The sequence below is a fragment of the Camelus bactrianus genome, chromosome 2 (assembly GCF_048773025.1).
Source record: "Camelus bactrianus isolate YW-2024 breed Bactrian camel chromosome 2, ASM4877302v1, whole genome shotgun sequence".
Taxonomy (NCBI): domain Eukaryota; kingdom Metazoa; phylum Chordata; class Mammalia; order Artiodactyla; family Camelidae; genus Camelus; species Camelus bactrianus.
This window is the reverse complement of record NC_133540.1, coordinates 110,413,155-110,439,679: the sequence shown is the minus strand read 5'-3', so window position 1 is coordinate 110,439,679 and position 26,525 is coordinate 110,413,155. Positions and strand designations below refer to the sequence as shown.

General features: G+C 35.0%; 1 protein-coding gene across 3 annotated transcripts in view; it reads right to left on the bottom strand.

Annotated features, from left to right (window-relative positions):
- Positions 1 to 26,525, bottom strand: part of ARAP2 (ArfGAP with RhoGAP domain, ankyrin repeat and PH domain 2) — a 149,357-nt gene that overhangs the window by 120,913 nt on the left and 1,919 nt on the right. For 2 of the 3 annotated variants that reach the window (XM_010962699.3, XM_010962700.3), the window contains exons 2-5: positions 16,114 to 16,172; positions 14,944 to 15,020; positions 14,119 to 14,210; positions 12,312 to 12,665 (exon numbers count right to left, since the gene is read on the bottom strand). In XM_010962699.3, the coding sequence (XP_010961001.2) occupies positions 12,312 to 12,665; positions 14,119 to 14,210; positions 14,944 to 15,020; positions 16,114 to 16,172 (582 nt within the window). The remainder of the gene's footprint in view (positions 1 to 12,311; positions 12,666 to 14,118; positions 14,211 to 14,943; positions 15,021 to 16,113; positions 16,173 to 26,525) is intronic. The other variant, XM_045522396.2, reaches the window with a different exon arrangement.

The following is a 26,525-nucleotide window of genomic DNA, read 5'->3' as shown; positions in this document are numbered from 1 at the left end:
CTTAGAATAAATCTGATCAAATGGAGAAAAGGTTTGAAATTCATTAGTGTGGACCACATTTTCACATATAAGCATTTAATAAATCATTAAGTAATACGAACATGTCAAGACTTTCTAATTATATAACCACAACGAACTTCCCAGCCCTCTTCACATCTTATCCCTCATCCTTCTGCTTCTACTTAACTTCTCTTGGTCTGCAATGTGTTTTCTTAACCTTGCAACATCCGACAGTGTCGGTTCTTACTTCCTTCACTGACCTAAGCGTTCTTCAAGTTGCCAGCGTTAAAAGTTAAAAGGCAAAGAAGTACCAACCAAACACACAATAATTATACATTGAACAAAAGCACGTAGCACTCATTTCATGTAATACTTAAAGGCAGGTAAACAGACATCTTCCCACACAATCCCAACTGTAATTCTATAAATCAAGATTTTGTTCTGGGCCCCCACCTACCTTACATGGTTAAGAGTGGTAAGCTTGAGCTCAGTACCTATAATCTTCCATTTCAGAATAAAAATTAGCAACATCTGTAGGAGATAAAGCTCTTAGGACCTTCCATTATCCCTCTGTTTCCTTTGCTAACTTCTCCTTATCTTTCAGAGTTCCACCTCAGCCACCTACACAGACATTCCTTTTCTGCAATTCCTCTCCTGGAGAATAACAAAGTTATTCTCCCTCAAAGCACCCTCTCCTTTTCCTCATAGCGCTTAACACAATCTCTGATTACATATGTTTGCTTAGTTGCTTAATGTCTGTCTCCCACACCAACCCTCATGCTTTACAAGGACAAAGTCCAAGGAGGTTTCATTCTCCCCTATATGATAAGCAACTAACACAGAGACAAATATGGCACTAAAAACGAATCTGTTAAATGAATGAGTGACAAGATTATGCACATGTCCCTTAGCAACATGGACAAGATGACAGAGAAAACCTCAAACGACCGGCACTCAAATAATGAGCATCTTTTAAAAGAAAGGTTGGCAGAAGGCAGGAAAAACTTCTAAAAAGTCAGAATTAAATTCAAAGTTTGAAAACTTGTCAAACCCACTTTAACATGTCTTAGATTGTTTGGTTGTAGCAATTTGGACTCATAAAGCTTTCTTAGAATTCCATCACCATCTGGATAGACAGTTTGAGGTCTGAGACATCATCGAAGAGTTTTAACATTTGTGTCCACAGAAAAATGAGAAGGGGAGGAGGGTGGGCAGACAGCTCAGAGATCAGTCAAAGATGCTCCCATGTGACTAGTTACATTTCTTTTCTCAGGCACTGACTACAAAGGACACACTCAGGAAAGCCACCAAAACCTCAGCCTCTTGAGCGGCTCAACTCCTAAGATACTCCCCCCAACCATTTTCATTTTCTCAACCACGAGGTGATTATCTGATGTGTTCAGCCACTTCAACCCAATGTTTTTAAAGATTAAGTCTGTCTAATGATCGACTGAAGGACCAGGAAATGAGACAAATCCCAGTCCACGATAAAACGGAGTGAGTGTAGCAGGTGACAAATCAATTGTTTCGTAGCTGGAGAGAGCCACTGTGCACTCCCATCATTAACACGTTACTTCTGTTGCTATTCACTCAGCCACCATCAAATCTGTGGGTACCTGCTCTGCGGACACTACTCTCCAGCCATCCTGCCTCCTTTCTCTAAACTCCTTCTTGCCTCCTGGCCTTCCCACATGCCATTTTCTCCACTTGGAATGCTCCCTGCCTGCTCTTGATGAGGCTGGCTTCTTTATCCTTGAGACATCAGTTCAAAAGTCATTCCCCCAAGTGGCCACCGTTGAATAACACATTGGTCCTCCAGGTTCCCTGGGCCTCTTGCCCCATCTCTTTGCTTCATGGCACTCAGCAGAACTTGCAATCATATATTTGTCTTGTGTCCTCCATCTCCCATACTAGGTATTAAGATCCTTGAGTGCAAAAACCATTTATGTTTTTTATCAAGGTAAAACCAGTGACTGCCACAATTCCTAACTTATAAAACTGAATACTCAGTGAGTGATGAGTGAATATATATTTCTCATTGAAAAATGCTTCCTCAAATTTTCATTTTATGTATGGAGAATACAAACACTACTAACTCAACTACTTCACCCTTAATTTCATTTTTTGCTTTTATCAAATACTAAAGATCAGAATTTTTATATGACAAAATAAAAGCCTTGTAAAATATCTTGTTATTAAAGCAAAAGTAGAGTCTACAGAAAACTTGAAAAATTCATCATTAGTTTCCATGTAATTTTAAAATACATTTTAGAGTTAACCAGTTTTAAAATACATTTTTAAGATGTGTATATTTTGTACTTTCCTATTTAAAAATGCAAATTAATAAATTGTTTCTAAAACTAAATTTACATAAACATTTTTGAATCTATTTAACTCATTAAATGTGTCAGTATTCAACTAGCTATTTTCTGCATGTAAACTTCAATACTGAATTCTACTAACTGGTTATTTTAAGATAACTTAGATACTTCCTCACAATATAGTCCTCCTTTCTAGCAAATGGAAACTTGGATTCAATATTGGTAAACTCTATAAATTAATCAAAAATTCAACTTCATAAAAGGGAGAGCTTGAGAAGTACTTGGTTTCTAAACATCAATACAATTTTAAATTAAAAAATGTTGGTGAATAATAAATTTTTAAGAGTTATCTTTTCTGTGCAAGAGTTAAATATTTTTCTCATGTACTTATGAAAGTCTACTCAACATCAGGCAACTAATTCCAGTGTAATTATGTAAAATTAATCTTTAACATTCAATAAGAGATTGCTAAAGTACTTTAAGTTCTCTCTGATGAGGAGGATAAATTAGGAATTTGGCATTAATGGATACACACTACTATATATAAAATAAACAACAAGGGCCTACCGTATAGCACAGAAACTATATTCAATATTTGTAATAACCTATAAGGAAAAAGAACCTGAAAAAGAATATATATATGTGTGTGTATGTAACTGAATCACTTTGCTTTACACCTGAAACATTGTAAATCAACTATACTTCAGTAAATATGGTTTTTAAGTTTTCTCTGACATAAATGATGCCTTTTCCTTAAATTTCAATTAACTTCCCCTAATCCAATTAAAATTGATGTATTTAGTAAATGTTACAAAAAAAGGACCAAGTATAAAATACAATGTCACTCTAGCCTCTATTCCTACTATCACGTGACACAAATTAGACCTGAAATAATGAAGAATTATTAGCCAGAGAAGAGATTTTAAAGCCTCAGTCAATAAAGAACTTCTTTGGCACAATAATCTTCGTAATAAAAACAGCCACCACTTATAGAGTGCTTTGTTCTAGGCATTGTTGCAAGCATATACAAATATTAATTCATTTAATCCTCCAAACAACCATATGAGGCAAGTAATATTATTACTCCCATTTTACAGATGAAGGCACAATGGAATCATTAGGTTAAATAATTGGCCCAAGCCACACGACTAATAAAGAGCTTTCCAGTGAGTCAAATCTAGGCATTGTGGTCCAAAGTGTGTGCTCTTAACCACTGTACAAAACAGACTCTGGTATATTTTATAGCAAAGCATCTTGGATATCCCGTTAGGCAGCGGTAACATTTGACCTCTATGCATTTAATATGTGAGTTCAACTTTGCAAAGTGCTTCAGAATTCCTTCAAGAAAAGGTAAAGTAGACAGGAAAAAAATTAGCCTTGGTTTTACCCTATTTTGTTTTTAGGGTGTCAAAGGGAAACATTTCTTTAAGAAGCTTTCTTAGAACATTTTATAAGGCATGTGCAGTGTTATTGAACGGATTTCTATCAGCTCTCTCCCTGAGCTCTGGCCGGGCAGGTGATGTAATATTTCGACCACTATTATAAATACAGCCTCACCACCTGGTGTCAGTTTTTGTTGTCTCAAAATTGTGTATCTTAAAATTTCTTTTTTAAGTACAGTGTATTACAAACAATTAATTATCTATTTATGAAGTATTTATATGAAGGCACCTCTGTTTAATTTCATTCCTAAGTGCCAGTAGGTTTTTTTTTTTTTTTAAAGACTGTATCTTTTAGCTTTAAAAAACTGCAAAATTGGACAAGCATGCTAACCAACAATATTAATTTAGGGAGGCAGAGGTTACCAAACTGTCAACTTCAAATATCACATAACCAGAATGAACCTCAAAGTGATGAAGTCAAATTTATGACTTTTATTAATCATGGTATTTTAATCATGACAAACATACTTATCATTCTAAACAGAAGTATCTAAAAAAAGGTGTCATAAACATGCTGTTTCAGACTCATGTGCCTTGTTTACATAATCCTGAAGAATTATATGCGTATTTTCTCTTATTTTCTGCTCCAACCTTAACTAGCCTCAATATTTTTTAGAACTACTACAATTTCCAAAAGTACAGATTTTTGTTTATATATCTAATAATGAATTTTTTATTTCTTTATTTATTTAATTACTCTTAAGTATGAGGCTTTTAAATACTGCAGCATTAGTTATGAAGCATTTTACAGATACACATCCAAGGAATTATTATAATGTTTCTATAAAATGTCAGCATGTTTCTATTCTAAAGTGTATTTCCTTACTTTTAAGCAAACCAAAATGATAGTTTCCAAGATTCTATGAAGCAAAATGAGTTGGGGCCAGAAAAAAATAAAACAAAATTTCTCTGAAATCCCAGCTTCCGTCTCTGTTTTAAATGAGAAAAACACAAATGTTATTTACCACAAAATCCCACGTGCTAAAAAGAGTTTTAGAAGTCAATGATAAAGCATTTAACGTGTGACTACTAATCATTGCACTATTTACAAAGAGCTTAGTGCTTACATGACATAATAGATGAAAAGCCACGTTAAAAGATGACACCTCTTTATTTTACAGTCACACTCTATAAAAAAATAAAAATTTAACATGAAACCAGCTTATAGTTAAGATGATCAATTAAAAGCTTGTATTTATCTTTACTCCTCACAAAACCTCAAGAGATTAAAAAATAAATGAAAATGAATAAATACCTACAAACCAACAATGATGAGAGAAGGAAATGACAGTATTAGGAAACCAGGAAAGCACAAGGAGGGAGAGGGGCTGTCTCAGGAGGTTTCACAGAGCTGATTGCTAAGCCTACAAGAGTTCAAATTGAGAGGAAAACCAATTTACTCAAAAAATCTCAGAAAGTCTCAGGAGATACAAGTACCAAGCAACTCTGGAAGTGAATATGAAGGAGAGGGGGTGCTGAGAACAGGAAGACTGACTGAAAGGCTACTGAAGAGATAAACTTGCACCCCTCACCACTCCACCCCAGAATGCATCCCTTACTCCACAGCTGGAAAACGGCACCTCCTCCTCCTCAGCAGGACAGCAGAGTTTTATTCTCTAGAGAAGGTCAAACCCAGGTCTCTAGACTGGGAGACTCAGATATGGCTGAAGGTAGGGGACAGTATTACAGTAGAATCAAGTCCACATCATAAATATTTATTCTCAAAGTCCACTTTCCCTACTAAGCTCCCCAAATCAGCCTTACCACCCTCAATAAAGAGGCTCATTTTAAAGATGCTGGCATGAGGAGTCTCCAAGGAAACATATTAGGAAAGGCCTAACGAGATCATCTTGCAAGAAATAGACAGCAAGGTCCATCAGAGCACGATCCCACCAGCTTTGCGGCGTCTCCTTAAAGATGAACAGCCCAAACAGAGAATCAGTTATGACAGGAAGACTCAACTGATGCGGCAAACTTCATTGCTGTCTTATGTTAAGTAACTGCCACAGGGCCTCAACCTTCGGAAGCCACCACCCTGATCAGTCAGGAGCCGTCAACATCAAGGCAAGACCCTCCACCGGCAAAAAAGATTATGACCTGCTGAAGGCTCAGACAATGGTTTCTATTTTTTAGCTAATAAAGTGGTTTGTTTTAATTAAAAAAAATGCCCAAGATTAAGAAATATCTGAGGAAAGCATCTCAAAGATAAAAGATGGGGAAGAAACCCCCTCCAAAAAATTGAAAGAAACAAAGTCTACAGGAAAAGAAAGCTTCAAAACACTTATGAATAGCCACAGAGAGATAAGAGAACATAGGGTGTCTGTGAAACAATAGTACGTTATAAGAAGGTCAAAAGTAAGAAAGTGCTTTCTACATTAAACGTAAGATAACAAAAAGCAAAAGTGGGTTACAATACATAAACTAAATAAGCTTTCTTAGGCGGCTGTAGGATGATAAAATTGACATGTGTGTGTATTTTGGTTACTTCACAGATTTATAGTCCTGAGGAAGAATTTGTGGATAAATGAGCGATAAGTACATAAAAAAACTAAGCAAACAAAAAAAATCAGTAATTATTAATTCCAAGGAAATAAAAGGTGGCAAATGAAAGAAAAAGCCATCATTCTATGTTGCAAAGCTCAAATATGAGTAGCCTTTACACAGTCCTAAGAATATTAAAGTAAATATAGATAAAACTCATTTTATACACCTACTTTAAAATATGATTAGATGGGAACTGTGTGTAGGCGGGTGAACAGCAGTGAAAATGAATAAACATTATATTCTAGGCTAATCTTTCCGCAGTTAATTCCGATCACTGAAAAGTCAGGAAGCATCAGTATGGAATTATTAAGATAAAGTAAATACCGAAAGAAACTACTAAAAAATTAGCAAGTGGCTGCCTCTTGTGATGAAGTGGGATGAGAGGAAACATTGCCCTTTTTTTTTCTTCCAGTTTTATTGAGACATAACCAACATACAGCACTGTATCAGTTTAAGGTACACAGCATAATGATTTGACTTACATTCCTCACGAAATGATTACTACAGTAAGTTTAGTGAACATCTATCTTCTCACATAGACACAAAATTGAAGAAGTGGAAAAATAATTTTTTCCTTGTGATAAGAACTCTTAATACTTCCTCTTAGCCACGTTCATATATTATAGCCGTGTTAATTTTATTTGTCATGTTGTTTACGTGCACTTATTTATCCTGTGAACTGGAAGTCTATACCTTTTGACTGCCTTCATCCAATTTCCCCTCCCCCCAGCTATTTTTTTAAAAATAAGTCAGGCAGAACTTTCAGACACTTAAAACCACGTGGTTTTATAACCACCAAAAAAACTAAACTTTAAATATTCAATGTAAACACATGATTTCTTTACTTTATGGTTGCCACGGTAAGAATTGACTAGAACTCACTTTCAGTAATGTTATCAAAGATCACCTGAAATGAAATGGTGCTCTTCTGAAAAGAAAGAAAATTGAGGTTTACTGAGCTCCAATTAGGGGGATCTGTGGCCAGGCCCAATGTTACCTACTTTTCCAACTGATCCCATGGAGAAAGTCTTGCCCTTACACTTTTACGTGTGGGAAACAGAGGTTCTGAGACGTTAAGTCACAGAGAGAATGAGTGATAGATGAACAATTCTAATTTCTGTCTGATTCCGAAATCCTCATTCACTTCTCTGTAGCTAGACTGACTGAAGGAAATTAGCCATATTATTTTAATAAATACTAAAACTAAGAATTTTTTTCCTCAAATTGCAAATAAAATATCAAAACTTTTATTCACTTGACACAGTCTTTACAAGTTATGTGTGATTTGAGAAATGGGCAAAAAGACACTCTTTATCAGAGATTTAAGAGTCAATGTTTAAATTCCACAAGGTGATTGATACACAACACCTTGGTCAGATAAAGACTTCTTAAGTTTCCACTACATTTGCTTTGCACTGAAAGCCTGGCCATAGGACAGCATTCCCAGGAGATCTGAGGCACTTGCACGCTTCTGTGCAGATGGGGAGTCGCTCCACTGTGGTAGCCTTGGAGACTCTGGGCACTGGCTGGAAAGTCAGCCTCTGACAAAGGTACCAACAGCAGAAGCTCTGATGTCCCACCAAGTCCCAGGACTGGCTTCAGAGTGCTCTCTCAACCACTGTTTGGGATTTAGCCTTTCTTTGGAGATTTGATCACTGGCTTTCAACCTGCACATGCAATTCACTGGCAGTTTCTCCCTCCAGGTCCTACAGCCCGATCTGCATCTTCCATAAAACAACCTCAACTTACCCTTCTATATATCTCACAGACTTTAGGACATTCAGATATCACGACACCCATGCCCTTTCACTCCCTCTCGCCTGAAAAGTATTTCATCTAAAACCGCCAGTTAAAATGGTACCCATTTTCCAACTGCTTTCTCCTCCCTAGAAGATCTTAGAAGAAATGTTTTCTCAACCTCTCTGTAACCTCATGATTCTGTACTCTGTGGACCCTTCTGTATCAATTACCATACTTTGTCTTTGAGTGTATTTTTATTTGTATTTTTTTCTGCCCTAAGTGGAAGATACAAAAAAGACATGGAACACATCCTGCTCATCTTTATATTCTTTCATAAATTCTTAAATGTATTATATATACAAACAGCTTCTGCTGTCCCAGGCTCACATGGCCACACAACGCTTCTCTATGGTTAAAAAAAAATTAGTAATACTTTTTTTAAAAAAGAATTTAACTGAGTAAGAAAGAAGTTCTAAATCATCTTGTCAAGTAAAACAGGAACTCCTCAAGATACAGTGCAGTTTTTGTAACTACGCTCTGTGTGTTAATACTGAACACACAAACATCTTTAGAAAACAGGTTAAAAAGTCGAAAGGGTTTCCGAGTTGCAGATACTCTTGGATATTCAATATGTGCTTCTCCTAGAAGGGATGTGGCACAATCAACCATGTTCTCTTTCCTTTACAGCGACTCACAGGATTTGTCCTCTGAGTTACATAGTCAAGAAATGCTGGAATAAATTCTATCCAGTCTTTCATATTTGCATCTACTCAGACTTGCTGAAGAGCTTGAGGTTTTTAGTTACATGTAGGAAAGGGGAGAATCTTGTTTTATTAATCTGCAAAACCCAGAGAATTCTCTAAAATAAGTATCATTTATTAAGTTTTATATCTGCCTGGGCTGTTTGAAACACTAACAACAGACCCGAGTTCAACATTTTATCAAGTTTTTTCCATACAATTTTTTAAACCAATAGTATCAGGCTATATTATAATTAGATCATTCTAACAGTTACATAAATTTTCATACTTTAAGCTCAATTGGAAATGTTTCCACATTTCTCTAGTTGCATGGTGTTAAAAATTATTTTCTTACTAAATAGTGGGCAGTTTTTACATACTGTGCACTGATTCAGAATTGGCATTTCCATTTCAAAAGCAAATAGACACTCAGTCATGTGAAATAAATCCAGATTATGAATCTGATTATTTTGTTTAATGTCACTCATGACTGAGGACAGTTTCAAACACTATTTGGAGAAAGATAGGAAGAATAACTGAGTACAGCTATTATTTGTTTTTAAACTCTGTTTTGACAATACTTGGACATGTCTTTAGGACAGAAACAGAATTTCAATAAGGACCCTGAGAGTCCACTGCCATGTTCATATTTACCAGTGCTACCAACGGTACCTGCAGATTTCTAACCAGTACAGTGTTTAGAATTAGTTTTTATTACAAAATCCCTATAATTTTTTAAAAAAACAACCTGTTTTACAAAAATTTAAAGAAAGTACTATGTCTAATGCTAGGGTTATTTTTAACAAATTCATTCAAGAACAAACACTAAGAGCATCTACCACATGCCAGGCGACCTTTCAGCTGTTTAGGATGCTGTAGTAAACAAGAGCCAATAGACATGACTGTTCCATGGAGCAGATATAAAGTCAGTCAGTCACCCAATTTGTGAGCTATGAGAAAAACAATTAAGGGAGTGTTGCAGGGATGGGGGAGAGGGGCAGTGATAATACTGAATTTGGAGTTCAGAGCCTCAATGCAAAAGAGACTTTAGAGTAAGAACCTGAGGGAGGTAAGGTACAAGTCATGTTGCTCTCCGGGTAAGAGTATTCAAGGCAGAAAGAACAAGTGTAGAGGTCCCCAAAGAGGGACCCTGCTTCTTATGATGTCTAGATTTGATAGAAGAATAAAGTAGCTTTACTGTTTTGTATTCAATCAGTTATAATTTTCAATCTGGGGCCCAAGGGACATGGAGGAAGCTGGTGTAAGATTTTAGCCAACCCTTTAATCTGTTTTATGCTACTACAGCCCATCAGCCAAACCTGGCCTCTTAAATGTATTGATAAATAAAGTTTTATTGAAACACAGCCTTATTCATCAGTGCACATATTCTCTGTGGCTGTTTTCATGCTACAACTGCTGAGTTGCTGATCTCCTACAGACACCATAAGGCTGTACAGATCAAAGGATTTCATGTCTGACCCTTTGCAGAAAAAGTTTGCTAATACCTTCTCTGTGGAATTTAGAACGCGATCAAAAGCAGTGCTACCTGCACCAAAGAGATGTACAACCGTGAATTATACAAAGCTCAGCAATCTCTGCATAAGGAATGGGTAGGCATCAAGTTGTCTAATTACTAAGCATCTTAAACATTCTCACCATGGCCTACGGAGTCTCATTAGGGAAAGGAAAGATGCAGGTGCTACTTGTGCTTTAATAAATACGTGCTTCTGAGGCAGGTGCACATACTTCTTTCAAGTTGTAGTTAATAGAATCATAGAGAAGAGCCTTTAAACTTTTTGGTGATATAACAAGCTCCTTTGTTTACCTTCCCATCTGCATCCTGGTATCTTGGAAAGAGACTGTGAAGCCAGAAAATTCAATTATTTTCCCTCAAATGGAAAACTATAAATCTAGAAAACTTACAGCCTCTAACCTGAGGCAGGCTTAAAATAGAAAGGATGGAAAGTCAGAGTTGTGATAAAGAGAGAGGGAAAATGTTCTAACTGTCCCAGAGGAGGCCAGTAATGGAGAAGCTTTCTCAGTGAGCCTGAAGCATAAACATACTAACCCTGTCGAGAGCGAGGTACCACCAGAAATCACATAGGAAACCGCAGCTGCTGGGGGCTCTGTACCCAGAGTCTGTTCTGCCTTCCAGTGGTACTTTGCAAGAGCACTGGGACCTCCCTAAACATTTAAATCCTACAGGAACAAAAGGTTTGAGACTATTCCAGCTCACTGTTTCATTCCAACAGTGTATATATTCAGGGCTGACACATCCCTTTGCAATCTGACTATGCATTTACCAATAACACTGATGACTGATGAAAACTAGACACAGCTGACTATTTTGTCGTCCTAATGAAACCAGAAAGCAGAAAGCAGAGAGACAAAATACGTGATACTAAGAACTCTGGTTCAGTTTGCCAAAGGGACGCAATTCTATAAAGTATTAACCATACAATTACTAACCACAAAAGTGTTGGGCTTTTTTTTTTTCTTGATTTCTTACGAAATATAATTCCTGCTCCCACTAGTCAACTGGTGCTTCTTCTGGTAATTTTTTTGCTAATAAAAATTATTTTAGGTGAAAACAAGGCTTCTAAAAATGATGCACCTTTTCTGGGGAAGAGTAGAGAAAACCAGCACCTTACGGGGACTCACCACACCAACTACTTGAACATGAGAGATTTAATCCCCAAATAATTTAATAATTCATGAGAAACATTTCCAGTAAATATTTCAAAGGGACATTCAAAATTCAGGATGCCAGAAAACAATTCTAATTAAATATAATGCCTCCCCAAAGACTTCTCAGTACTATAAAATGCTTAAGGACAGAAGTTTCTTTGTACACATCTGAAGTGATAAATCTGTTTTAAAAGTATAATATTCAAGGGACTCTGACCTTTTGTGCAACATTCAAAAATCAAAACAATATATCAATAACAGTGAAGGCTAAAATCTAACAATGACGTACTTTCCCCCAACTACAATAAGCCTTGTATTCCCAAACAGAACACTGTTATAAGAGGAGCAAAAGCCAAACAGTGTGGACTGAGTAATACTAACTCCATCTGTGTTGTTTTTCTTTGCTACAAATTGAGACACAGGATAGAGCATTTTGGTGTAAAGTTAGAAACTAACATTAAGGATCTAGATGTGAAATTGTAACTCTTGGTTTTAATTTGCTCTTTAGAACCTTAACCCAGCATTCCATGCAGCCACTGTGCATGTCCCTCACTGTCCCAACAATGGCATTTGCAAAAGTGTATTGAAAATCCCTAAAAACTCTATCTGTATGTGTAGGAGGTGGGGAGGAGCAGCAGCAACCTAGCAGGCTTAGAAATGGATACATCTGAATTTTTAAAAATATGCCACTTAACAGAGTACATGCTTAGCATGCATAAGGTCCTGTGTTTAATCCCCAGTACCTCCTCTAAAAATAAAAAAATAAAATAAAAACTCAATTACCTCCCCCTGAAAAAAAATTGCCACTTAAGAAAAAAAAAAGAATAAATACATACCCTTGGGGACAGAGTTTGTCGAGCCATCCTGATTTAACCTTCCTTGCAGATGAGCCGTAAAAACAGGCATAGGGAGATATCACATTTGAGGAAATGATTGATGAGTCAGTATTTCCACTTGTTGAGCTTAGAGGATAACTGTGCCTATTAACAGGGTCCAAATTCGATGCTTTTTGAGTCCTAGATTTAGATGGCTTTGAGTTTTTTCTTCTTAAACTCTGAAAGCATTCTTCTACTGTTGAATATTCTGATTCTGAAGCAGAGTCTACAGGAAGTTTGCTTTTGTCCTCTCGAGGTATCCAAATATCTTCCACCTTGTCTTCACTTATATTCTCCGTCCTGTTATCATATATGCTAAACAGAAAAGAATGGTGTTGGTATTTCCCAGCGCTGTATGTGACTTAAGCTGTCGGTTACTTTTGTTGTTTATTAAACAATCGATCACAGAAATTTAAGGCCAGGAAAAATCTTAACGAGTTCAATTAACCCATCTGATAATTTTCAAAACTCTTCTTGACCAGAAAAATAGAAGTCTCTCATTATCCTAAGACATATTTGACTACTACTAGAACTAGTGTGTTTTTTTCTTATGTATCATTTAATCTGATCTGTTTATTCTAGTGGTTGGTACAGTGGTAGGATGGAGATGGCCATATTTTTGCATGACAATTTAAACATCTTCACCCGTACCACTAAGTGGCCAGCCACTTAATAGGCAACATCATGAACACTACCTGGTCTATTTGGAGACCTTATTTCCACATGTTTGCCCCATCTCTGGCTCCCCACTGACTCCAAGGACCCTATGCTCCAGCATAACATGACGAAAAAAAGAGTACGTCTGACATGTGAGAGCTTTAGTATTATTTTGCAACAATGATGACGAAAAACTGCCCCACATTGCTAATTATAAAACAAGAAAGGGCCAGGGTACATTCAGAAGGTAAAAGCTGTGTAATATGTAACATTTACTGGAACATGGCATCGCTAAGTCTACGTATATAGATTTAAGGGATGACAAAATAGATTCGTTCAGCCATGTATTAATGTATAATAAAAATCATTACAAAGAAGTTTTTGCTAATCCATGAAACAGATATGCCTATGCCTAGGCATCAGATTACATCCTTCTGGACACAGTGTTCTAAAAACCATGCTTCCTTAAAGAAGGATTTACCCTTGTCTCCTCCACATTTTGCATTGTAATAGCTTCATATCAAATGCTTACTGAAGATATTCTATTATTTAGTCTCAACTTAAAGAAACCCTCAACAGCATTAGCCATGGAAAAATGAGGGACAAAATAGAAGATGAATGTCAGGTAATGATGCAGTATGCCAAGTCTTAATACAGCTGAGGAAAAATAAAATTTAAGTTGCTGCCTTATGAATTCTGTTTAATTTCATGTGTGATACAAATAACTAATTTTCAAGCTGCTCGTCAATGCTGAAGTTCTAATAAGAAGAATGTGTTACATTTGTAAAAAAATCTGACATTTTGTGCATTGTCCCTTTCTTCATATTAACATAACCTTCCATTTTTAAGGTGCAATCGTGGTCATCACATGTTTGCCACTTTGGGGAGGAGAGTGTGGTTTCAACTAGGAAAAGACAAAAATAATCTGCTATAGAACATATGATCAGTTTACAGACTCTAAATTCAATTATTAAAATGAGTGCTGTGATAGAAAGAAGGGATTTGGAACTTACCAATGTAAACTATTTTCTTAGAAATATAATGTGACCAAGAATTCAACATTGCATGTTTTATTCAAAAGAATCAATTACCATCAATCATGTCCTCGTACCTTGATTTGACAAAAAAGGAGTTTCTTTCAGTAGTTGTTTCCCTTTTGAGTGTTTCTTCATGAGTCCAAAATTCATTCCTTATAGATTTCTTCTATAAAAAAAATATACTTTTTTTAGGGTAGTAATATTCTACAAAGATCTACAATATCTGAGCTTAGTTTTATTAAATACATGTCTAATTGTTTAGGTCAATTGTCAATAAAAACAACTGGGGAGACTGTATTAAATATAGCCTTTTGGTGTCCTTTTTCAATATTTTATTGAAATCACTAATAATATCATTTCAGCTAAGAAGCACAGAGATGATACTAAGAATAAAATTTACTTTTACTTTCCCACTTACTTTTTGTCTTTCAACTTCTCTCTCATCATGATCAAGAAAAAAAATATATCAAAATAGCACAAGTATTGGAGAGGAAAAACTCAGTAATAAGTTGAATAATTTACAGTTTCCAAAGATTGCAAAGAGTTACAAGTCTGTCTATATTTGGGTATAAGGCAAAGTAAAATCTAGGGGTTTTTGTTAATTTGCTTTTGCTTTTTATGGGGGTTTGTCTTTAAAAAAAAAAAGTAACATATCTTGTGGAAAATTTTGCAAACCCACCAACCTATACGTCTGAAATCCAAACTGAAATGTGTTTTGATGATATATTTTTAAAGATATAAATTTACTATGATTTTATTGAACACAATTTCACTGACTGGAAATTTCTTTCTTCAATATAACACATTCTTCAAACAGCTTAAAGGAAAATGAAGAGGCATATATAGGCAGAAAAGCAAAGAACTGAATATGGAAAAAAATTAAAATGTATGGGACTAACCTTGGAATTTTCTAGTCTCTGGAAGAGAAAGGTCTCTCCATAAGGTAAAATGAAAGATGAATTCTCCTCATTTGAATCTTTTTGGGGGAATTATAGGATGAGAATGGAAAGATGTGAATAATGTGAAATTTTGTTCAAAGAAAAAAAGCATGTGTTTAATTATTTTATAGCAATATGACAACTTAAAGCTTTATTCTCTGAGTGTCCAAATATGCTAATTCTTACCCCCAAACTAACTCTTACCATGGTTTTCTCACTCTCTACACCTCTCACCTCCCAACCAAGACATATTACTCACTGTTTCTCAAAGTCACATTTTTGATGTGTCAAAAATGTCCTCACTAACCTCTAAGAGCCATGTTAACATAACTAAGCACATTGCGCACACAGAGTGGAAACTGTCATATCACATTTATAATGTTCGTCCCTAAATAAGAGGATAGTATTAACAGCAGAAAATTAATCTTAATTCTACTATAATTTCCAACAAATGACCATTTAAAGCTCACTAGAATAATAATCAGATGTTAATAGCACTCAAAATGCCAGAATCCACTTAATACAATCCCTCTATTTCCATAAATACTAAAGCACCTGTAAACAAATCACTTCAAGAGAATTACCACCATCCCTGAGCTACACCAATCTACAAGAAAGAACTCTCAACACTTGCATTTTCTGCTGTGGTAAATTTTTTAAAGGTTCAGTAGCCAAGTGTTGTCATCTTATCATTGGGAAGAACATTCCTGAACTTGTACAAGCAGAATTTTCAGAAAGAACAAACAGCCTCTGTCAATAATCAACTGATCAGAGCCATGTAAGCCCTTTGCTGTTACCATGGCAAGATTACTTTCCATAAATCTACGTCCTGTAGCTCAGACTGTCAGAAACCACGTAATTTAGTTAAAATGCCTTCGACTGTAGCTAATGATAAATGAAGGCTGTAGAAAAAAATCTTTTTCCATAGGCATGCACAAATTTCCAGGAGTCTCTGTGTACATTTCTGTCTTTCATTTACTCACCTTTGAAAGTCTGTAGTACTATAAACCCTAGCAGACTGTTATTCCCACTCCTCCTCGGGGGGGCTGCCCTCTTGACTGTGATTTTAACACATGTAAGGCTATCAAAAAAGTACTAACTAATTTACAGACTTTAAATGCTGAGACTCACTTTGCTGTGTCACAGATCTTCCAGTTGAGGTAGCAACATTTCTTCTCTCACGGAAATAGCTTAAAGTAAAGGGAAAAATAGGTAAGTTAAAGTACATACATAAAAACAGATGTTACCAGCTTGAATAAAGAATTAGAGACACATATATTCTTTTGGGTAAAAAAAACCAATATTCAAAAATAAGTTTAATTTTAATTAAATATAATGGCCAAATTCCATAATGTGTTTTTCTAAATAGTCTTAAAGGAAGTGGTTTTACTGGATCCCACTAGTGTTTGTTCCTCACTTGTAATTTATAATTTATAATTCACAAAAGTAAATGATCATATTTGCCCAAGAATTTGTATAGTTTTTTTTTTTTTTTTTTTTTTGGTCATTAGGTTTGTAATATTGAGTCAAAAATTTGTCTGGCTCCATGAGCATAATTTGAAAATAAAACAAGACTTCTTCTCAAAGATCCTACAGCCTTGGGAGGGAGACACTACAGGTAATTAATTAGAATACAACATAACAGCAGTGACAGAGAAAAACACTGTGGAAACAGAGGGTAATGAATCTACTACTACATGAACGAGTTCTATTTTTCTATCTAAATGTAAGGATCAGAACAGTGTCCTTAACCTTTCTTAAAAAATATATATATATATGTGTGTATGTATATGTATATATATACACACATATATACATACACCTAAGTAACTATAAGAAAGAATATTTTAAAAAGAATAGAAACCAATGAACTAGAATATGGACAAAATTCAAAAATCACTGTAACTAAAAGATGGTTCTTTGAAAAGATTGATAAAACTGATAAACCTCATGGAAGGGAAATAAAAGTGAGAGACAGAAGAGACAAATTGCCAATATCAGGACAAAGACACAATGTCAAAACAATTTCTATGAACGTTAAAGGGGCTAAATTATAGATGATTAAGAGAAACCCTGGGGGGACAGAAATAGCTCAGTGGTAGAGTGCATGCTTAGTGTGCAAGAGGTCCTAGGTTCAATCCCCAGTATCTCCACTAAAAATTAAAATAAAATTTATTTTTAAAAATAAAGAAAAGAAAAACTTTATGTCACATGTTAATTCAATAACAGATAAAATGGAAAAATTCCTTTAGGTACAAATTATCAAATATGACACAAGAATAAACAGAAAATCTTAATATCCCTGTATCTATTAGAAAAATTCAATTTAGTAATTAATCACCTACCCATCCACAGAAAGCTCCAGGCCCAAATATTTCACTGGTGAATCCTACCAAACATTTAAGAAAGAAATCATACCAATTCTACACAAATTTTTTCAGAAAATAGGGAAGGAGGGACCACTTCCTAATTCATTCTGTAAGGCCAGTATTGATATCCAACCAGTCAAAAATAAAACAATAGATAAATGTTAGACAAATATTCCTAATGAACTTGAGGTGCAAAAATCATTAACAAAATATTAGCAAGTCAAATCCAACAATATCTAAAAAGGATAATATATTATGACTAGGTGAGATTTACCCCAGGAAAGCAAAGTTGATTTAACACAGAAAAATCAATGTAATTCACCAAATTAAGAAAATAAAAGAGAAAAATCACATTCTCATGAAAATAGATTCAGAAAAACCAACTGACAAAATTCAACATCCATTCATGACAAAACCTCTCAGCAAACTAGGAACAGAAAAATACTTCCTCAACCTAATAAAGGGCATTTATGAAAAACTAACATCATAATTAACAATTAAAGACAATCACGTTGCCTAAGACTGGAAGTAAGGCAAGTAAGTGGGATTCACAAATTTTATTCACCTTATTTCAGAGGTTGCAGTCAGTGCAATAAGACAAGTGAAAGAAATAAAAAGCATGCAGATTGGAAAGGAAGGTCTCTTATAAGAAGTCTGTATCTAATCAATACAAAATCCTAAAAAAAAGTCTACCAAAAAGCTTCTCAAACTATTAAGTCAATCTAGCAAGGTCCCAGGATAGGGAGAAATATATTTAAAAATTAAGTCTTTCTAAATACTAGCAATGAACAACTGGAAAAATAGTTTGAAAGCACAACTTTTACAATAGCATACAGAAACAGGAAATATTAGGGTGTAAACTTATAAAAATATGGACAAGATCTACACACTGAAAACTATAAAACATTGTTGAGAAAAAAATGTAAAGATCTAAATAGATAGATATTCCATGTTCACAGATTAGAAGACTCAATACTGTTGAAATGTCAATTCTCCACATATTGATACATAGAGTCAACATAATCCTAAACAAAATTCCAGTGGGCTTCTTTGGAGAAATTAATAAGGTGAGTCTAAAATTTACATGCAAATACAAACAACCTGGAATGGTCAGAATATTTAAAAGGACAAAATTGGAAGCTTTATACTTTATGAATAACTACAACAATCAGATCAGTGTGGTATTGGTGAAAGTATAGACACGTAAATCAATGGAATCAAACAAAAAGTCTACATAAATGCCCACACATCTATGTTCCACTGATTTCTGAAAAAACATGTCAAGGCAAGTCAGTGGGGGAAGGATAGCCTCTTCAGCAAGTGTTGCTGGAACAACTGGACAGCTCAATGAAAAAGAGACATGAGGATCAACCTACCTCATACCACACACAAAAATTAACTTAAAACGGAGTTTAGGCCTAAATGTTCATGCTAAAACTCTAAAACTTCTGGAAAACAATAGAAGAAAATCTTTGCAACCTTTCAGTATGCAAAGATTTCTTAAATAAGATACAAAAACCAAAACCAAAACCAAAACCAGAAAAAGGAAAAAGAAAAAGTTGGACTTTATGGTGTTACATTTCTGACAAATGACCTGTTTCCAGAATTAAAAACAACAAAACAAACAAACAAACAAACAAAAACCCTTACAATCTAGTAACAGGAATAACTCAATTTAAAAATGGACAAAAGTTTAAACAGACACTTTACAAGAGGATACACGAATGGGATACTAACCACGTAGTCATTAGAATGGCTAAATTTAAGGTTATAAATACCAAGTGTTAGAGAGTATGCTGAGTAACTAGAATGTTTAAATATTGCCAGCAGGAAGGTAAAAGGATACATCCACTTTGGAATACTGCTTGACATTTTCTGGTAAAGTTAACTTAAGCTTCCAGCTATCCAACTCAAGAAACTCAGAAGAATTGAAAACATATGTAGGCCCATGGAAAAATTTTTTGTAGTTTTCTTCATAGCACTTTATCCTCAATAATCAAAAACTTAAAACAAACAAAATGTACATCAACAGGTGAATGACAAACAGAAGGTGGTATAGGGACCCAAAGGATTACTATCAAGCTTGGAGGAAGGGAAATAATAAACTACTAAAAAGAAACAAACTAATACGAAACACGGTAATATGAATAAATCTTAAAATCATCATGCTGAGCAAAAAAAGCCAGGCACACAGAAGTACATCCTACACGATTCTATAAGGGGTCTGAAAGAGGGATGGACTCTAAAAAGACACTGAGAAATTCTTAAGGGTGATAGAGCTGCTGTTTCTTGACTGTGGTGATAATTTTATAGGTTTACATATCTTTTAAAAGTCATCAAATTATATGTTTTGAATTGGTACCATTTATTATGCAAATATTATACTTCAAAATACTTAAAAATGAATTTAGCACAGTTACTGTTTATAAGGTCAATACATAAAATATAAACTATATCCCCAAATATCAGTTAACAAAATGAAATATTAAAAGTGATACCACATACAAGAGTAGCAAAAAATATCAAAACCCAGGATTAAATCTAACAAAGATTTGTAAGAACTAGAAATTATTACCAAGAAAATTAAAGAAAATCTAATTAAACGGAGGAACATATGAAAGACTAAATACTGCAAAGATGTCAATACCACTTGTATGAACCTGTAGAATCAATGCAATCCCAATCAACAGAGTTACAGGGGTGAGTGTGTAGGTGGAATTTAACAAGCTGATTTTAAAATTCGTATACAAAAGCGAAAGATGAACAATAACTAAGACACTTTTGAAGAACAAAGTGAGAAGACTTGCTCCACCAGGTATGAGGATTTATTTTTAAAGCTATGGTAACAAAGACACTACATTACTGATAAAAGGACAAATAAGAGATCAGTGAAGTAGAATGAAGCATACATAAAGGAACTCAATTTCTATTTAACTTAAGACAAAGATGTCAGTCTTGAGCAATGAGCAAAGCATGTTCTTAATAAGATCACTTAGATACCCAACTGGTATTAAAAAACTTCACTCCTATCTCAAACTATACATAGAAATCAATTCAAGGTGGATTATAAATCCCAATCTGACAGGCCAGATAATAAAGCTAGAAGGTAAAACAGACTATCTTTATATGTCTTAAGACACAAAAAGTTCTAACTCTAGAGGAAAATAATGGTAATTTTGACTAAATTAAAGTTAAGAACTTTTATTCATTAAAAGTCACCATCAAGGAATAAAAAGCACTAATGCAGAAAGAGAAAAGATCTATTTATTCCACAAAGGGCTTATACCCATGGTGCATCAGTAACTCTTAAAAATCACTATAAAAAACAGAAAATGCAATTCAAAACAACAACCTACCTACTCCCCCCTAAAAAAAAAAATGGGTAAATGACTTTAAAAGGCACCACATAAAAGAAAACAAGATAGAAACATGGTCAATGACCAATAAATGCATCAAAATATGCTCAATTTTGCTAGTTATCAGAAAATACAAATTAAAATCACAATGAACTATCCACCCACTGGTATGGCTAAAATTTTTTTAAATAACCAAATGCTGCTGTGTGTGAAACAGAAGGAACGCACATGCACTGCTGGTGTTGACACAACTGAGCAGGATGGTAAGAACCATTCTGCACTACCTATGAATGTGGAAGACAAGAATCTCCTATGACAGCAATTGTACTCCTAGGAGTATATTCAACAGACATGGACAAAGCTATGCTGCAAGCAAAACCACGCAAATGTATGTCCACATGCAAGACATTAAAGACGTTGTCGGAGAAGCACACTAAAGAACACTCTTCAATAACCAAAACCACAAACGGACATGCAGCCACATGAAGGCACCTCAGAAACATCATGCTGAATAAAAGATGTCAGACATGGAACATCACTTGCTGTATGATTCCATTTATATGAAATTCTAGAACAGAGAAAACTAATTTACAGTAGGATCACTGGTTGCCCAATGCAGGTGACAGGACAATTTACTGCAAATGTGCAAAGGTGATTTTGGAGGGGGAATAGAAATGTTCTGTAACTTGATTGTGGTAGTGGTCACATGGGTGCATATATTTGGCAAAACTCAAATCTTAATACTTAACTTTAGTCTATTTTATTATATGTAAACTAGTCATAAATAAAGCTGATTTACATATGTATTTACACATATATCATTTATATGTAAAAATACCAGATGATGTTGAGAATATGAAATATAACAATAGGAGAATGGATATGGTGGTATATCCATACAATGAAATATTATACAGCAGTGAAAACAAACAGACACCAACATAGATGAGTCTCAAAGTTTAGCAAAATGAGCTTAAGTAAAAGAATATTTACTATATGATTGCACTTTTAAGTCCACAAGAGAGTACATTGTTTGGGACATACTTAAGAGGTAAAACATTTTTTAAAGGCAAGAATGTAATAATCATTATTTAAAGTCGGGATAGAAGTCATCTTTGGCAGGGGAGGGAGTACAAGTTTACCAAGGGGTTGCAAAATAACTCACCCTTTACTTGTTCATTATTTTCAGATTCTGGGCATTGTTATATAGCTATAATTGTTTCCTCAAGTCTGCATGTCACTGACACAAGTACATAGTAATAATTTCAACCCCAAGTAGAGCAGCACTCAAATTTTCTACCTTTTCAGTAACTTGTGCTAATAATAAATATTGCGAATTCTTATTCAGCATTTACTATATGTCAGACAAAATTTTATAAATCTACACACAGTCATAATATAAATGCGTGTGCGTGTGTATAGTCACAAACACCCTAAGAAGTAAAATCTATTATTATCTGCATTTTTTAAGAAGAAAATTGGCACACAAAGCAGTTAGTTCATGTTCCCACAGGCACACAGCTTGTCAGTAACTAGCCTGAGACTCAAACCCAGGCAGTCTAGCTCCATAGCCCCTGTTCTAAACCACAACACTTAATACAATATTCAACCTTACTGAAGGAAAAGATTAAAACAGGCAAATTTTAAAAATAAAGATTTTGAACTCTTAAGTACACCCATTAGCAGTATTTTAAAGCATATTTTGTTGGTTTTTACTCTTAGTCTTACAAATGTAAAGAAAAAAGTTTGCAATGATTTTTACTGATTGTGGCATTCAATATTCACCTGCAAGCAATTACCAAATGTATCAGCCAAGTTCATTTGATCTACTGTCGATGAAAGATTAGCTCCATACAAGAAACAAGTTGTTTGGAAAACTGGTGATTAGCAATTTATATTCTCATTTATCTATGAATAAATTATCACCAGCTATTTTCTATTCTAATACCTATTATGCCCAAAGCATAAGTTTATATATCTACATCTCATATTTCATCCTCCTAAGCGCCCTTGGAAGTAGCACCAGGTGTCCTAATCCTATCAGTAAGGAAAAGGAGGCTGTGGCAGCCCACGTCCCACAGCTAATAGGAGGCAAAGCCAGCATTCATGGTCAGTTCTGTCCTGAGTGCAAAAGCCCAAGTTCTTTCCTCTCTGCCTTTTTCTGCCCTTTTATTTTCCCACCAATTATCCTAAAGGTTGCAGATTGCTTTTAATTTTCAACTATAAAGCATGGTTGACGTGCAAAAATTAAAATCTCTTAAAGAAAAGCAGTAGTTATCATCTTCTTTTGTTATTATGCTTTGGTGATCTTGGTCAAGTTACCCAACTGTCCTGAGTCTAGTTTCCTCATTTATTGAAGGGGAATAAAAATAGGGCCTGCAGCCTGGGAACATTATGAGGATTAACGAGATGATGCTTTTAGAGAGAATAAGGTGTGCCCTACACCATGTCAAGAGTCAGCTACAACCAGCCAACTGTTTTTGTTTTTTATTAGAGAAAAGAATGATTGGTTCTCCTCGTAAAGTGAGTAGACACAATGGTCTCCAAGTCCTTAAAAGTATCAACACTCTTCATTCATAATGAAAAAGAAAATACATACATGAATGGATGTGAACAAATCTCAAAAATATTAAATGAAACACCAAGTTGCAAAAAATAACTCTGATTACAGTGAATCTTCAACATACCTACAAGATGTTATTTTTTCACATTTTTTTTAACTATTAAAATTGCTAAGAAAAGCAGTGGCATAAAGGTTAATTAACGTTAACGATTTCTCTTTAGGATCTATGCACACCCATTACTCAGGCAAGGCAGCCATGCCCAAAAAATCATTAATAACACTCCATAAATGGACCACATCATTACACAGAATGCTTGTTTAAAAATGCAGTTCTTAAAATTCATAACAGACTAACTACAGGTCATTACAGAATTGAATTCAAAAGAAAAACACCACAGTCATTAGGCAGCAGTAGAAAACTGCCTTGAGGTTACATAACGTCTAACTAGAACACACAAATACAAAGTCAGAAAACATGAGAGGGCATTAACTACAGCACGGACCAAGAATGTGAGATTTACAATGCACAGATAATTAAACCTCAATCTTCAATGTTTCAAAAAATGTCCTTGGGATAAGAATAAATAATTACAGATGGATTACAACACAAAAGTCTACCTCATTATCATGAAACAATTTTTCATCAACTAGCAGGAGTTGCCGTTAAAAATAAATTTTTTTCAAAGTGGAGCTTCTTTAATTATGAAAAATGAGTACAAATGTAATTCCTTTTTACTTGTGAAAAGTATCAAGCAGATAGATACTTTTATCCTCTAACAATACATCAAATGATTATTAATTTTGATTCAGCATTTAGATGTTCAAGTCAAAATTTTGCAAATATTGAAATGATGAACCCATTTTTTCATAGAACTTATAGAAAGCCATTTTAAAGGGAAAAAAATCTGAACTTTAGAATGCTAAGCATTTTTCCGCTGTAACATGAAATGCAGTTTTTCTTAAACATGAAAACGATGGGATGAATTTCTGTATTTTTCTTATTCAATGTAGCAAACAACCGGTTATGATTTTCTGTAATTTTCTGCTTACATATATTTCAACATTAAAGTCTAAAATAGCATTAGTCCTTTTTTAATGTCTATATCATGTCTATGTACATCTAGAGAAAAATATCTAAGATTCTTACTTTAAATAAAAAGTTCACAAAAGGCCTGAGACATCAGGTTTCAATTTCAAACTGGGGAACAGCCCTCAGTCAATACAGCACATGGGTTTTATAATAAGTTATAAGAGGTGGACTCCAATCAAGTGCTGCCTTGCCGACCACCCTCCTCTCCTTTACCTCTGCTTCCTTATTTTTCCTTCTCCTGAAACATTCAAAGGCATGACACCTAAAAGACAGGGCTTTGTGACTTGTGCCAAGGATAAAACAGTTACATGAAAGATGCATGAAAATCATGAAACTGGGGAGGAGAATAAGTACCTCTTCAGTAGCTGAGTGAGACCTGTTCCTTCCTGCCTCGAGCACTAAGGATGCTCTTGGAAGGATGACAAGACCCATCTATGACTCCCAGGGAAGGGCAGCTGTGGGGGAGCTGGCTTTCTGCTTGGAGACCTCTACGGGAGACCTCCAGCTGAGGAGGTAAGGAAGGAGCAGGCTCATCAAGCCTAGTTCGGACCCAGCCCTCAAGAGACAGGAGTTAAAAAGAGATCCTGAAGTCCAAGGTCCAGTGTAGCCCCACCCAGCCCAGCCTCCCCAAGAAAAGGAGTAGGCAGGAATTCAGGGATGAAGCCCAAGGCAAGGACAAAGATAACCCACTAAACTGGAGAGTCAGCTGCATCAGATAAACTGCCAGGGGGTGGGGGGTGGGGTACAGGTCCAGGGAGACAGAAACAAAGCTCCTCACATCAGAAATATGCATCTAGCATCTTGTTCCTTTCAACAGCTATATGAAGTGTTTAACAAGAAATTACGTTAATATGTATGTTCATGTATAATTGAAAAATTGTGCTCTACACTGGAATTTGACACAACATTGTAAATTGACTATAACTCAATAAAAAATGTTTAAAAAAAAGAAAGAAATTATGTTAAAAGCACCGGCCTCAAAGAAAGCTTTATTCGATACAAGGAGAAATGCACTAAAGTATCATTTAGATATTTGACTAGAGGGACTCTCAGATTATATAATCCCCAGTTTTATTCTTAAAGTTACATTATAACTGTAAAATCTGGCAATTACTATTTGCAATTCAGGCAAGGATCATAAAGAAAAACAGACAGTGAAGTCTGAAAATAATTATTTATGCTCTCATTTTATAATTCGAGCACCATAAATACATAGTTACCATTTACTGCCATAATCAAAGAAGAAAAGAGAGGTGACACTGGGTTCCCTGGCAGTGCTATGATACTGGTGAGTGCTACGTAATTTACTACTAATTTTCACATTATTTCAATTCTAATTTTCAAGGACTCAGAGTCACAACGTGAATAACAAGCCTTCCACATGACACAAAGCTTACTCTTACAACTAAATGAACACCAAAAGACGCTCAAAAATTTACCAAAAAAAAAAAAAGCACATCTTGTTTAAAACATGAGCCAAGGATTTCTGATCTGAAGTTATCTTTATGGCTCCCAAAAGGACTCTGCTCTGGCAAAGACACAGTTTTAATGTGTGTACTCACGGCAGACCCTTCTCATGTACTCTAATTGTTTAAAATTGGTAAAATATGCTAAAGCTACAGTGTTGTACAAAAACTGGTCATCTTCTACATTCCTAAGAAATATTCCAGATCTTATATATGTAATTTACATTTTAAAGAATATTTACTAAATGAGTGGTTAAGAACGTGGCTTTTGGAGTCAGATATACTGAAATGAAACCCCAGTTTACAACACATGTGACCCTAGAAAAATTAACCTAAAGCTCAGTTACCTCATAAGAAAATGGATGAAAAATACCTACTTCGGAGGACCAGTGTGAGAATTAGATAACCCATGAAAAATTATAAATCAAGGCAGCTTCTGGGTGTTTTAATAAGTAACACCACCACTACTGAGTTCCCAATAAATACTCAATATTTATGATGCCAAGATTAAGACAAATTAATTAGGGTTTCTGTCCTCAAAGAGTTTATGCTCTAATGGGAGGTACTTAACATGGTCTTGTAAATTGCCACATTTTGCCTTGCAAATACTAAACTTCCACATTGTCTCTTGTAAATACAACCAAGATCTTGTACTGCCATTACCAACAGGGTTCATGGGCAAGAGAGCCAGCAGCAGGA